The following is a 13,013-nucleotide window of genomic DNA, read 5'->3' as shown; positions in this document are numbered from 1 at the left end:
GATAGTAATGACATTGGTGAGGACTCTCATGCCACTGAATTTGTTGACATGGTTGAGGCAACAACCGAGTGGAGCATGACAAGAGATGCAATGGCACAAGCAATGTGGAATCGTGTAAGTCAAATTTTGTTTATATACTTTTTGCTTACAGTACATAATGAACGACTAATTGTTAGTGTAATCCAGATGAACAACAAGGCGGTGTGAGGGTTTGCTCATGGTTGGCAAGGAGAGTGATGTGATAGGCAACTTCTATCAATGTCTTGCAAAATTTTGTCAATGTTATGAAAATTGTGTTAAGTCATTTGTTTGTGTTTGACGTGGATGACTTCTGGATTATCATAGTTCCAAAACTATTTTTTTAGCTTATGATGTATTTTGTGTACTAGTAGTATTTTTTGTGTTAATTCCCCTCTATTTCTATATGTCTTTTTCTTTTTCTCTCTACATGCAATATTCATTCATCTGATTCTAAAACCAACGACTCATGTAATAAACAAGGCTTATTATAAGGAGCATCCACAATTGTAATGTTACTTTTTCAACATATTTTTATTCAAATATGAGCAGCTTCCTATGTGTGAACTTGAGACCATATACCAAATCTTGAGATTAAAATATGGAATGGCCAGGATTGATGTTATGTGGCAATCGAATTTGTTCAATGGTGAAATATTAATATGTAACTGTGTTGAATTTGTATTTATGCGAATGACTCATGTCATGTCGTCATGAGATCCATTGGAGTATTACAATATGATGGAGTAAGATTATCCACTATAAGGCGGACGTCCCCAATAGCCTCGCCCCCTTTTTTGTCCACAGCCCCAGTTTTTTTGTTCGCGCCAAAAAAAAAAGGTTTCCGCCACTATAAGCGGACACTTCCAATAGCCCCGAAATTTTATAATCAATTTTCATTTTAATTACACAAAATTCGAAACTGTTTCTTTCTCTCTTCTTCCTTCTCCAATCTCCCTCTAAACCCTAAAAATGTCGAAAATAAAAAAAAATTCGCAGGGGGTGGCCGGCGCGTCCTTGCACAAAACACGTCGAAGCCTCTTCCGCCCCGGAAATTTTGTCCGCCTCGGGGCGGACGTCCTCCCTACTATAATCCGGCGGAGCGGCGGCGGGAAGAGGGCGGTCGGCGCGCCGCCCCTATAGTGGATACCCCAAGCTTAATAATAAAATGGATAAAAAAACAGCAAAAGGAAATAAGTGGAGAAATAAAAAGAAATGAAAAGTATAAGAAAAAAAATGATTGAAAAAAGATTAGGTCCAAAATATAATTAAAAAATGCTAAAGCAATTCATGTAATAAATTGGATTTATAAATTTAAATATAAGGAGAAAAACTACATATTGTTTTCCACTATATAAAATTAGGATATTATATAATTACGTGATGAGCCTCTAAATAAGTTATTCAAATAGTTGTTGCATATAATAGGATTCAATATGAAATGTCATAGCTATGAGAAACAGATATAAAATAGAAGGGAATTCAGTCATAAACACAAAACAACTAAGCACATGCGATAGAAATAAGAAATAAAGAAAAGAGGGGAATCAGTTAGCACAAAACAGCGTGGGATGAAGCACAACACCGCTTGCTGTGTTAAGGATCACAACAGAACTTCTGCCTCCACGATACAATGGCACATCTAACGCTCGACACCTGTATCATCACTAGAAGTATCGCCATCGCGACGAAGCTGCATTGCTAGGTCCTCTACGGCTGCAAAATAACCACCTCTATTTTAAAATTTGACTTATTTATAACCGAATCATTCAACTAATAATAGTCAGAAACTTTGAATACATGTGAGGTCTCGCATCGGCATCCACCCTTGATCATTGAATCGCAATACTTGGAAAACGCCGTCACCATTGTAAAGGAAAACAAGAAAATCATTTGGTTCTATACGTGCGCCACGAACGAACTCCGACCATCCCCCATCAAAGCACCAAGTCACATACCGTGACTTGGTCAAATGAACGGACCATTGCAGTCCATTGACAAGCTCCAACGTGCATGAGTCCGGAGTCCTGTGCCCGTGTCGCGAGACCCACTTGCGAGGAATGTCCTATAACAAGAGTTGGCAGTATCCAGATTCATTCACGCTTAACAAAAAAAAACAATTTTAGATCTCAAAAAACACACAAGGAACTCTCTGTCATGGTAGACGGAGTAGTGCTTGCTGAACGCAGGTATGACGTGCCTGCGAGAATGGAACTAGAGTTAAATCGAAAACAATTCATATGGATGCGCGCGCGCACACGCAAAGACTCACGCGGGAACATAATGGGAAGACATGGCAGTAAGGAGGAGGTGAAAGAGTATTTCGAAATGATGTCATTCCAATGAATTGTGGCAATAGCAAGTATAAAAAGGCACTCAAATCCTTTGTTGTATCAAATATGAAGGAAGATGACAAAGGAAATACATTCACGTGAATAGATAAGATTGACAATCCAATTGCAAGCTAAAGCTTACACAATATCATCTCCAACCACCTAATTTTTATTCCCATCCGCATGTTATGCAAATCAGACACCTACCTAGTTTTGCCAATTGTTTTGACATCACGTGAGGCTACAGGGTTAGGTTTGGCAGACTATGAAATGAAATAAGAAAGAAATCATAAATTCGTATTTAGTTTTTTCACTACAAATATCTGATTTCATGGTACGCAAACTCGTCCACAATTCCAAAATAATCAACTTCTACAACATGTCGAAAAGAATCTCAGGTCAAGAATTGCTGACTGTCATCATACGGCTGAAGAATGACTTCAAGGTGGATGGTAACGTGTTGCCAATTCACTTCTTCCAAAAAGCAACGAGCGAGATAGCGGAGGAATTGGGTGTGCGTTTCTCGTGGTCGGAGTTATACGAGAGGTTCCAATCGTTCGAGCAACACTTCATACTCTTCGATGATGTGGTGAACACTACAGGAGTTTCTTGGAATGTCGATTTTAACACTATGGCAGCTGCCACTCCAGTCCGGGAGTCGATATTGAAGTTATTGTTTTGGTATGGTTCTAAGTTGTTGTTATTATTAATTGTTGTTAATATTATACGTTTACTTCCTAGAAAAATGCATTGGCCGGTGCTTACTACTATAATGGAGAGCCGGAGTTTTCCAAGCTAGCCATTCTGTTCAAGAATACACCTATTAAGACAGAGCCTGTTTCTGCGACGAAGACTCAAGTAATATTGATTTGAGACTCTACTTATTCACCAGATGGTGGCACTCGTGGTCTCGGCACACGCACGCACAAAGGCACATAAAGTAACATCCGGTGAAGGGAGTGACTCTTTCTGTTCACAAGTCATAATCGGTCCACGTCGTAAACTCTTCTGTGAAGATGGGGAAAGTGAGCCGCAACGGCAAAACGATGCTTCGGTGCCTGACGGGGTGCTCAAACGGAGGCTCGAAATGGCTCCTCCTCCCAGACCAAAAAATCATAAGGCTTCGCCGCATGGTAGCTCATGAGGTCTTCAAGCCCGACGACTTGGTGGGGTAGGTATGGGCAGTAGCCCGACGTCTGAAGCTTTTAATGATGCCAGTTATTTGGCCGTTTATTACTAAACTTGTACTGAAGATTAACTCTTTCCCGATATGGTTGTGAAGCTGTTAAGGATGAAGTTCCTTAACGGTAGAAGTTCGCGTCGAACGTCGCGGGAGCTTTGCCCCTCGATCAATCCGGCGTCGAATTCTAGGGTTTGTGCGTTGCGCACCTTTGGAAGAAGAAGATGAGTGAGAGAAAGTATTTTATTTCTTGAATGATTGAGAATAATAGAATGACTCCTATTTATAAGACTAACCCTAACTTACTAAACAAGAAAATAAAGATCCTAATAATATATGAGAAATATATGCTAAATCAATACTAAACTAAATAAAAGATATGTGGGGATATTCCTAGTGATATGTCTCGTATCAACTCCCCCATGGTTAAAATCCACCTTGTCCTCAAGGTGGGAACCAAGAAGCAACGACGAGCGACGATAACAGAGCCATCCTCTCCTGGATCAAAAACATAAGATCGTTGTTTTGTATGCCAATAATCGACTATCGTGTGACAACGTATCTGAATTATTATGCTCTTTCCAATAATTGCTTCAGACCTCTTCCCATCACGCTCAAAACTTTGGTAGATATTCCCTCCTGGATCGAATATACAAGACTGTCCAATCCAATTATACACTTCATTCGGCTCCATATATACTTCATTTGGCTCCATAGATTCCCCAAGGATATCAACATCAAGTAATGCTTTAGTTCTTTTCCCCTCTTCCCCCAAAACCAATGACTCATTCTCATCAACTCGGTCTCGATCCTTGTTTTCACCATTAACTTCAATCCTATCATTCCCCTCGCCAAGGTGCTCAAACTCCATTGAATCAACCGATTCAATTGGAACCGAAGTGTGATCATTGTAATCCAGATTTAGGTTGCACGGCGGAGGGATCCCGGCTGGTAGAGGCGCTTCATCTTCAAACAAGTTGTTGGGTATTGTGGCAGGGGATGCAGCGTCGGGCTTGGTTCGGCGATGTAGCAGGGCTGGTGGCTGGTGGCCTAGAATGGCGGTTGTGCGGCGGTGTACAACGTGGCCGCGTCGGGTGGATCAGGTTTGGGCCGGAGCGGAGAGTGCGTTGTTGCTACCTTGCGCTCATGCTCAACCAATCGGGTCTCGAGTCGGGCGAGCCAAGCGTGGATATACTCCAACGTTGTTGTGTTGAATTCAGTTGCAAGCCTTCGGATGCTTGCGATTTCTCCGGCCATGAACGAAGATTGACTTCGGCCATGAGTTCGAGGATGAAAGCACCAATTGTTTAGAGATGATTTCTCTTAACAAGTTTTCGGCGTCGCAAAGGCGATCGACAAAGGGATAAATGGTAGTCGCGGGAGCTTTTCCCGTCGATCAATCCGGCGTCGAATTCTAGGGTTTGTGCGTTGCGCACGTTTGGAAGAAGTAGATGAGTGAGAGAAAGTATTTTATTTCTTGAACGATCGAGAATAACAAGAAAATAAAGATCCTAATAATATATGAGAAATATATGCTAAATCAATACTAAACTAAATAAAATATACGTGAGGATAATCCTAGGAATATGCTCGTATCAGAAACTATTATGCATGCTTGTACTTTTGTTGTCATTTCGAGGAACCATCCATGAGAGTTTCAATGTTCCATGGAAGTTATATGTTATGGTATGAATATTGAATTTTTAATATGATGTTTAAAATCTTCCAAATTGAGCTCCCGACATTATTTTCATAAATTAAATATTAAGCAAATAGTATGAAAATTGAATAAAAAAAGGCTTTGCAAATGTCATTAAAGAAATGAATAATATATATGTCCAGTTGCACAAAATTTAGATATGAATTTTTAGAATTGAATTGAATTGAATTGAAGCCAATCACAATATTAAGGAATGATTTTTTCAAAGAATAAATTAACAGCACAAATTGGGATGTCAATTAATACCCCAAAATAGATATATATGGAATATACTTCTCCAAATGAATTGCAAATTGTGTAGGATGAAGTTGATATAATAATTAAAGATAATAGTTAAATACACACATTAGCTATTTCCTATTGAGTGGATCATATTTTGTCTAACTCTTATTGTAAAAGTCCCGATTCTTTCTACATAGGAAACAACAATTTGCTCTTGAACGAGATACTAGAAGAATGAAGAAAAAATTTGTTAAAAGACAATTGCACATTATTATAAGGCAATTTATAATTTTGTGCATCAATATGTAAAATCTCGACTTGTGGGACCTCTATTTGGCTTTTTCATATTCTTGTTTAGATCCTAGTTACTTTTAGGCTAAGATCATGTTGTTAGAACATTTTATTTTGATTCTATTTAAGGGTTGGAGGTCTGCCTAAACCTCCCGCCCACAAAAGGCGTTTTTGTTGGAAAAAAAACCGTAAACAACAAAGTCATTTCATAATAATATTGTCCCACTCCATTTTTGCATAAGATTCATTTTACCACATCAATTTGTGGGGCAGATCCTGTGTAAAACCACTCCGACCTGTTGTGAACAGATCAAAAGCACTACATCAAAAACAACAAAGTAATTTCATAATAATATTGCCCCAATCCACCTAAAATAACCTAGTGGCGTATACAAGGCCGCCATAAAAAACTAAATTAGAAGAACCAAAGTCAGAAACACCATAGGTATAGGTAGTACTAAATCAGTCTGAGAAGTGCTAAATGAAAAATAGAAATCAAGCAATACATGTTACAATTTGCTTGACAAAAGGTGCTAATACTAGGCTATCATGGATTGGGCAAAGGAACAACATCAATTGTGGTCGAAATGCTCAAGTGCGTGAAGGACATAATCCTCCCGATACTTCAAATTGAATGTTAAACAAGACGATTAAGCTAAATATCACCAGATCTTATCTATCAGGTCAAGCAAATCAACAATAACAGAAAATTCCATGCAGATCCAAAAGTACTTACTTAGATTTAAACATTAAAGAGGAAATCTACACTGGATCCATTAGATTCAACACCAACAAAACTCAGATCCATAACCTCCAACTCCCGATTCAACTCCGAATCAAGCCAACAACCAACAAATCCACTCAGATCTCTCCGATCTCAACTTCAAACGAACATTCAATTGCGAAAAGCATCCAGATCAGTAAAGTAAGCACAGAACATCACAAATCAGAGTGAAAGCGAGAAATGGAACTAGATTAACCATAAAAACATCGAAGTTAGTCACAAAACAGTCGCCGAACTTCCGGCAAGGAAGTCGGCGAGAGAAAGTACGTGCGGAAAAAGTAAATGATAGTTTCTTCGCCCTTATCAGGACGGTGTTACACTTCCAACTAAGCAAACACACCACGTTACACTACCCCGAATCGACCATGAAACCAAATGCGTGAGCTAAGTGAGTGAAGATGAAGAGTGACCCGAAAACGGCTAAGGAATTTTCTAACTAAAAAGAGAGCTTGCGACTTTTTCTTTAATATTTTTTCCTCGTATTTATAGGCATGGCTCCAATCTCTAGGGCAACGGTCTTTGCGATTTGACGTTTGTGCCCCTAAGGATTTCACTCATTTTCTTCACTCTTTTTGCTCATTTTTCCTCTGCCCTGGTAATTGATACACGTTCCTAGGTCCTACAGATAATTTACGCATCTGGACTTACAATTACACGTTAGAATTTAGATCCAAAACAGATGCATGAACGAGCCTTATCAGGGAGAAATCCCTACTGATGTTGAGGGAGAAATCCGTGTGGATATGCGTACGGTTGAAAATAAGGAAGAGATCGTCGGTAAGGACGATGGTGAGAATGTTGAGAGCGAAGGTTTGAAAGAGATTGTGGATTTAAAGGATGGACCGGATGGTGAGGAAACACCGGTCGATAAGAGAATGACGAGGAGGAACACCCGCCGGAGCAGGCAGGTGGATGAATTAGTGGCGGTTACAAGGCCAAGGAAGTTGCAGTTCGGCGCCTCGGAGGGCGAGGTAGAAACAGGGGAGGACACCCCTGAGGCCCAGGAGACTCAAGAGAAGGAAGATAAGGTATCTGCTGAGGCCGTGGAGAAGCGCTTTGCTGCTGAGCATAAGCGCAAAGGAAAGCAAGAGGCTAAGCCCCTGACTAAGAAGCACATGCAGGCTTCCTCCACCGTGGAGATCAATGAACCCACCTCAGAGCCCATCTGTGTGCCGTTTGCCAAGCCATTAGAGGATCCCAATGAGGACATCAAGGAAGAGGATGAAGCGGATGCTAACCCACCTGAGGAGTCCATCTACGAGATTACAGAAGTGCTGGTGACAAGGAAGCTATTAGAGGCCATGGCCCATTTCGACGATCCCAAGAAGGCTCTAACATACGAGAAGCGAGGGGCGAAAGAGAAATTAGCCAAGTCGGGAAAGTGCTACCACCCCGAGTCACTCCAAGAGATTGAGTCAGAGGAGGAATTCATCTCCTATATCAGCGCCATCGGGTTTGAATGGTTGCTGGGCATATGCGCAACGAAGGTATCGATTGCTTTGGCCAAGGAGTTCTTCACGTCATATAAGTTTAAGTCCACCATGGACCCAGACACCGACTCAATCACCTTTCGCCTTTTTAATGAGGAGATAACAATGAGCATCCGGGAATGGTCGTTGCGAATGGGGTTGTTTACCCTGGAGGAGGATGAAGAAGGTATCTGGAATGAGAGGGCAATCGAACCCTCGAGGAAAACCTCTGGTTTTGACACTCAGAAAGCCTGGGAGCTCATCACCCACAAGCGTGGTGGGAACTTCAGGACAAGCCTCTCAAAGGGTGTCTACATCACCAACCACCTCCTCCGCTTCGCCCAGGTCTTTATCAGATACAACCTCATGGGTCAGGTAAGCTCCATCGTCACTACACCAGAACACTACTTCACATGGTGTATGCTGAAGGGTGTGAAAGTCCACCTCGGATACTGGCTGGCCCAAGCTTGCCACCTGATGACTACCAACACATCCCGCCACCTCTACACTTGTCACCTCTTTGGCGCCTACCTCCAGAGGAATGTAATTATGAAGATAGCGAAATCAGTCCCTACTCTTGGAATATGCGATCCTCCAGAGCAGTTCAACCTCGACTTTTTCTTCAACAAGGGTCTTTTGCACATGGTGGATAGAGAGGTCTTCTTTTATGAAGTGGGAAAGACCGAGGCGATTGTGAAAATAGAAGGCGGTGGAGTGACAAATGTTGCGACGGTGGAATGGCGAAAGGAGATGGGGGATGTTAGGAATGAGATCGGAGAAATCAGGAGCGGAATGGGCACGATAACATCTGTCGTACTGGGACTGAAGGAATCGCTGGAGACGCATACAGAGAAGATGACTAATGCCCTTACCCTGATGATGCGGATGGTTGCCTCAGTCGAACAGAGGAATTCGCAGGCCCAGTAGCTCATTCCTCCTGGGTCCAGTGGTGAGATCAAACCCTCAGCCCTAGGAAAACCCTCCAGTAAGCAAGCGCCGGTTAATCCTACTCCTACCCCATCTAAGAAGAGGAAGGAGATGACCACCAAGCCCACAACAACCATGTCAGTGAAGAAACCATACCAAATCCAGCAATGGATGAAGCAGAGGAACCTACACCATCGGTTCCTAAGAAAGTGAAGATCGCCCGCCCGAAGCAAGTGTCCCAGAATCTTGGCTCCCAAGGGAGCCAGAAACAGAACTAAACCCAGTGACCAAGTAATTTTACATTTGAGTTTTTAATTTTCTTTTCTTTTGTTGAGTGTCTATGTCTGCATGTTTTCTCTGTTTTAAGCATGTTGTCGTGTCTGTGTATATGTGTTTTGTGTGCAACAGAATTAAACCCCAGTGACCAAGTAATTTTACATTTGAGTTTTTATTTTTCTTTTCTTTTATTGAGTGTCTATGTCTGCATGTTTTCTCTGTTTTAAGCATGTTGTCGTGTCTGTGTATATGTGTTTTGTGTGCTTCTCCCACTTAGCCCAATCTTTGGTCTAAGTGTGAGAAGTTTATGTTAATATAGCATGTGTTGGTATTTGTTATTTTCTGCGTATGTTTTCTCCTACTTAGTCGATTGCTTGGCGTAAGTGTGAGAAGATCGTCATGTATATATGCTCTGTTGGTTTTATTATTTTGTGTCCTCTCCCACTTAGCCCAATTCTCGGTCTAAGTATGAGAAGATTATGTTACCTGTGTTTAAGTTGGTCTCTGTTGTTCGTGTGTTCATCAATTGCCCTGTTTCCACTTCATTATGACTGCTTGGGGACAATCATGAGTGAAGTGGGAGGGGGAGAGCAGTTAGTGCAGTTAGTGTCGAGCATGTAAATATTTTGCCAGGTCTAGGAGTCAGTAGAGGGTTAGGATCTGTGTTTATGCATAACTGGTAAAAGAAAAAGCAAGAGCCCCTTAGGGAGAGTGATTGAAGAGAGAATACATGTCGATTTGTGAAACCATTTTCCTTAATAAATAGAAGTCAGTTTGTATGAAGTAAGAACGATAGAAAAGCCTTAATTTAAACCAACTGTGAAGCCCTCTTAAAGGTGAGTTAAAAGCATAAGGGTAGAACACTTTCCACTTAATAAAAAAAACAGAGAGGCTGCCATTGATGCTTAGAGGGAAATGACATAGGGGAGTAAGGACTAAAGGCAAATAGGAGAAACCAGTTGAGCTTAATTCTTTCGAATTACTGGACCTGCCTCATTGTAAGGGCACACCCTAGTTGACCAAAGTGTGCTTATACAGAATTGTTCTTTCCTTGGCACCTTAGTCTTCATATCATGTGAACAAAGGGGCAGAGTGGGGGTAACTCACCATTTGGGGTAGGAAATAGGTTGTGAAACAAGGGAAATATAAAGTAAAAATTAGTTAGAAAATGGACAGGAAAAATCTGCAACCTGACCCAAGAAAAAGTTTTTAGGGAAAAGAAAATGGGCAGGAAATTCTGTAACCTGACCCAAGAAAAAGTTAGAAAGAAAAGAAAAATGGGCAGGAAAGTTGTAGCCTGGCCCAAGAAAAAAAATTTAGGAAAATTTCAGGGGATGAAAAATTTTATAACCTGACCCGGTAGATGAAAGGGATAGAGGAATAAGGCCTAATTGGCCAAGGAACATCTCCAAATTTTGGGAAGTTAGAATTGTATATAGGGAGGTTGTTTCCAAATTTTGTCCCTAAGTTCACATGTCCGCAGTGTGTTTTTACTTATACTTCTTGAACTTAGGACCCTTAGGATTCTCACCTATACATGCTACAATCCCCTGGCCCCATTATAGCCTAAGTAAAGACCTTAAGGAGCTTTTTATGTGTCAATATAACTGAAGGCATCAGTGGTATGGCAAAATGATGAGTGAATGATCCTAACATCCCTGGTGAGGAATGAGTGATCGAGTGAATCCAACAGAAGGTAAGAACTAAGGCTATCTTGACGAACTGACAACCTGACCAAATAGAAGAAGAGGGGGGGGGAATCTGAGGCTGTAGATGCTTGGATTGACCTTAATCTTGTGGGGACGGCTGCTAGAGAATAATATCAGTTTATGCATTTACGTGTCGATGTGTTTTTATATTTTTGTTTTTTTCTTTGTCTTGTTGTTTTCTGTATGTCTGTTTGTGTCTGTTTTCTTTATCCAAGTCTTTTTGCATCTAGGTCTAGGAGTTTAAGTCTTTTCTTTTTCTGTAGAGTCGGTCAAATGATAGCCATGCATTGAAATTTGCCTTATTTCTTTTATTCTATCTTTCATACTTGAGGACAAGTATGGTTTAAGTGTGAGCAGTTTGATAAGGCTCATTTCATGCATTGGTTATGTGGTTAAATTCTATAAATTCAGTGAACTAATAAGTGTTTGTAAGTTCAGGTGCGTGTAAAATCTGTCGAACCCAGGAAGGGCATACAAATTACCAGGGGCAGAGGAAAAGGAAGTGAAAAACGCCAGCAATTTACCAGACCGAGGAAATGAAAAGAAACTCTAGCAGAATACAAAAAATGGAGCAAGGAGCAAGTATAAGGATCAAGGGAAAAAAAGACAAATTATGAAGAAGGAGTGCCCTAGGGATCCGTGCCTATATAAAGGGACGACCCCTTTTGAAGAAGAGAGCCTCTTTTATCACTTTTTATCTTTCACTCTTAGTCTCCTTAGTTTCATTTTCTAGTCTTAGCTCACTTCACACGCTCTTGGCACCAATGGGAGATTTTGGGCAAGTTTGGCGATAGTTAGTCTCTGTGGTGTAACACCGTCCTCACGAGGGCGAAGATAAATTCTGTTTTTATTTTCTGTCGTTTATTCTCACCGTGAACTTCCTTGCCGGGAGCTCGGCCACTGCTTTTGTGTTTGAACCTTATTTCTGTGGTTATGGCAGTTTCTATTTTCTGTTTTACTTTGGTTTCTGATGTTTGATATTGGTTTTACTGATTTTGGATGCTTTTCGCAATTGACTGTTTAATTGGAGTTGAGGTTGGTTGAATCTGAGTTTGTTTGTTGAGGAATTGTTTGAATCGGAGTGGATGGATATGGATCTGAATGTTGTTGAGTTTGGATCGGTTGGATCTAGAGTAGATTGTGGTTTCAAGTGATGAATCTGATACGTACTTTTTGGATATGCATGGCTATGTCTGTTGCTTTTGATTTACTTGACCTAGTAGTTTAGATCTGATAGTTTTCTGCTTAATCATAATGTTTGATGTTCGATCTGAGTTTGCTCTGCTTGTGATGCTCTGTTTTGTTCATGTTCATGTTTATTTACTGAAGAAGATGAAGATCGTTGGTAGTTAGATCCAGATCCGTTGTTTGTTTGCTTTTGCAGCTTTATATGTCACAGTAGCTAAATCGGGAATCTGTTCCACTGCTTTTTCTTGCTTTGTTGTCTCACCGTTTTAGAAAACTTTTTTACTTGACCCAGTAGTTTGATAAACCCTCTGCAGTTAATTTCAAGTCTCAAATCGTGCATGCGTTCGTGTTCTTATTGTTTCTTAGGTCTAGTAGTTAGTTAGTACTCGAGTGCTTTTAATTCTCGTGACCCAGTAGTTTAAAATTCTTGACCCACTTGTTGCGTGGTAGCAGCCAAACCCTCCCAAAACCCTCCAAATTCATGCTAACTCATCTGTCCTCGTGGGATCGATCATTTACTTCCCTATACTAGCCAATAGTGTAGTGGGTTGAGGTTTTGAAGCGGGAAAAGTGTGTGTCCAACGACTGAATTTTGTAGGTTCCACGATCTCCTAGACCTTGTGATCTAGCGAATCCTCTGGATCTAGGGGTTTGTGATATATCAATAGTGCATTACACGCTCATTTAGAAACATCAATTGCACACGCTCATTTCTTAGTGACTTCAGAGTTGTATGATTTTTTCCAGGCAGTTATCTTGGACACAATGTGGGGATTCGCTTTGATATCGGAGTTGGGACAATGCCTCTTAGAGCTTCCTCAAGCTTACCAAGGTATCCAGCCCGGAAACCGTTGTCGGATTTCCACCCATGTGTTGAGAGATCCTTCAGCGAGACA

At 41.0% G+C, this 13,013-nt stretch overlaps 2 protein-coding genes across 4 annotated transcripts; one reads left to right on the top strand and one right to left on the bottom strand.

The window, feature by feature from the left end:
* Positions 1-1,462: 1,462 nt before the first annotated feature.
* LOC121754961 (B3 domain-containing protein At5g57720-like) lies at positions 1,463-2,365 on the bottom strand. Of its 2 annotated transcripts, XM_042150244.1 has the most exons (4): positions 2,291-2,365; positions 2,161-2,218; positions 1,819-2,083; positions 1,463-1,734 (listed from the first exon to the last, which is right to left on the bottom strand). In XM_042150244.1, the coding sequence occupies exons 1-4, from the start codon at positions 2,311-2,313 to the stop codon at positions 1,661-1,663; spliced, it is 420 nt and encodes a 139-aa protein (XP_042006178.1). In that variant the 5' UTR covers positions 2,314-2,365; the 3' UTR covers positions 1,463-1,660. The 2 variants fall into 2 exon arrangements, with proteins under 2 accessions (XP_042006178.1, XP_042006179.1); XM_042150245.1 differs by lacking the exon at positions 2,161-2,218 and having other exon boundaries at positions 2,291-2,364.
* A 285-nt stretch (positions 2,366-2,650) lies between these two features.
* LOC121754264 lies at positions 2,651-11,517 on the top strand. Of its 2 annotated transcripts, none has more exons than XR_006040568.1 (2): positions 2,651-3,032; positions 3,093-3,799. XR_006040568.1 is itself a non-coding variant. In XM_042149636.1 (2 exons), exons 1-2 carry the CDS (start codon positions 2,683-2,685, stop codon positions 11,375-11,377), a joined length of 360 nt encoding a protein of 119 aa, XP_042005570.1. In that variant the 5' UTR covers positions 2,651-2,682; the 3' UTR covers positions 11,378-11,517. The 2 variants fall into 2 exon arrangements, 1 of the variants encoding a protein (XP_042005570.1); XM_042149636.1 differs by lacking the exon at positions 3,093-3,799 and adding an exon at positions 11,368-11,517.
* The last annotated feature ends 1,496 nt before the right edge of the window (positions 11,518-13,013 follow it).

Source organism: Salvia splendens, chromosome 11, assembly GCF_004379255.2.
Source record: "Salvia splendens isolate huo1 chromosome 11, SspV2, whole genome shotgun sequence".
In the NCBI taxonomy this organism is placed as follows: Eukaryota; Viridiplantae; Streptophyta; class Magnoliopsida; order Lamiales; family Lamiaceae; genus Salvia; species Salvia splendens.
This window is presented reverse-complemented; position numbering and strand designations above follow the sequence as displayed.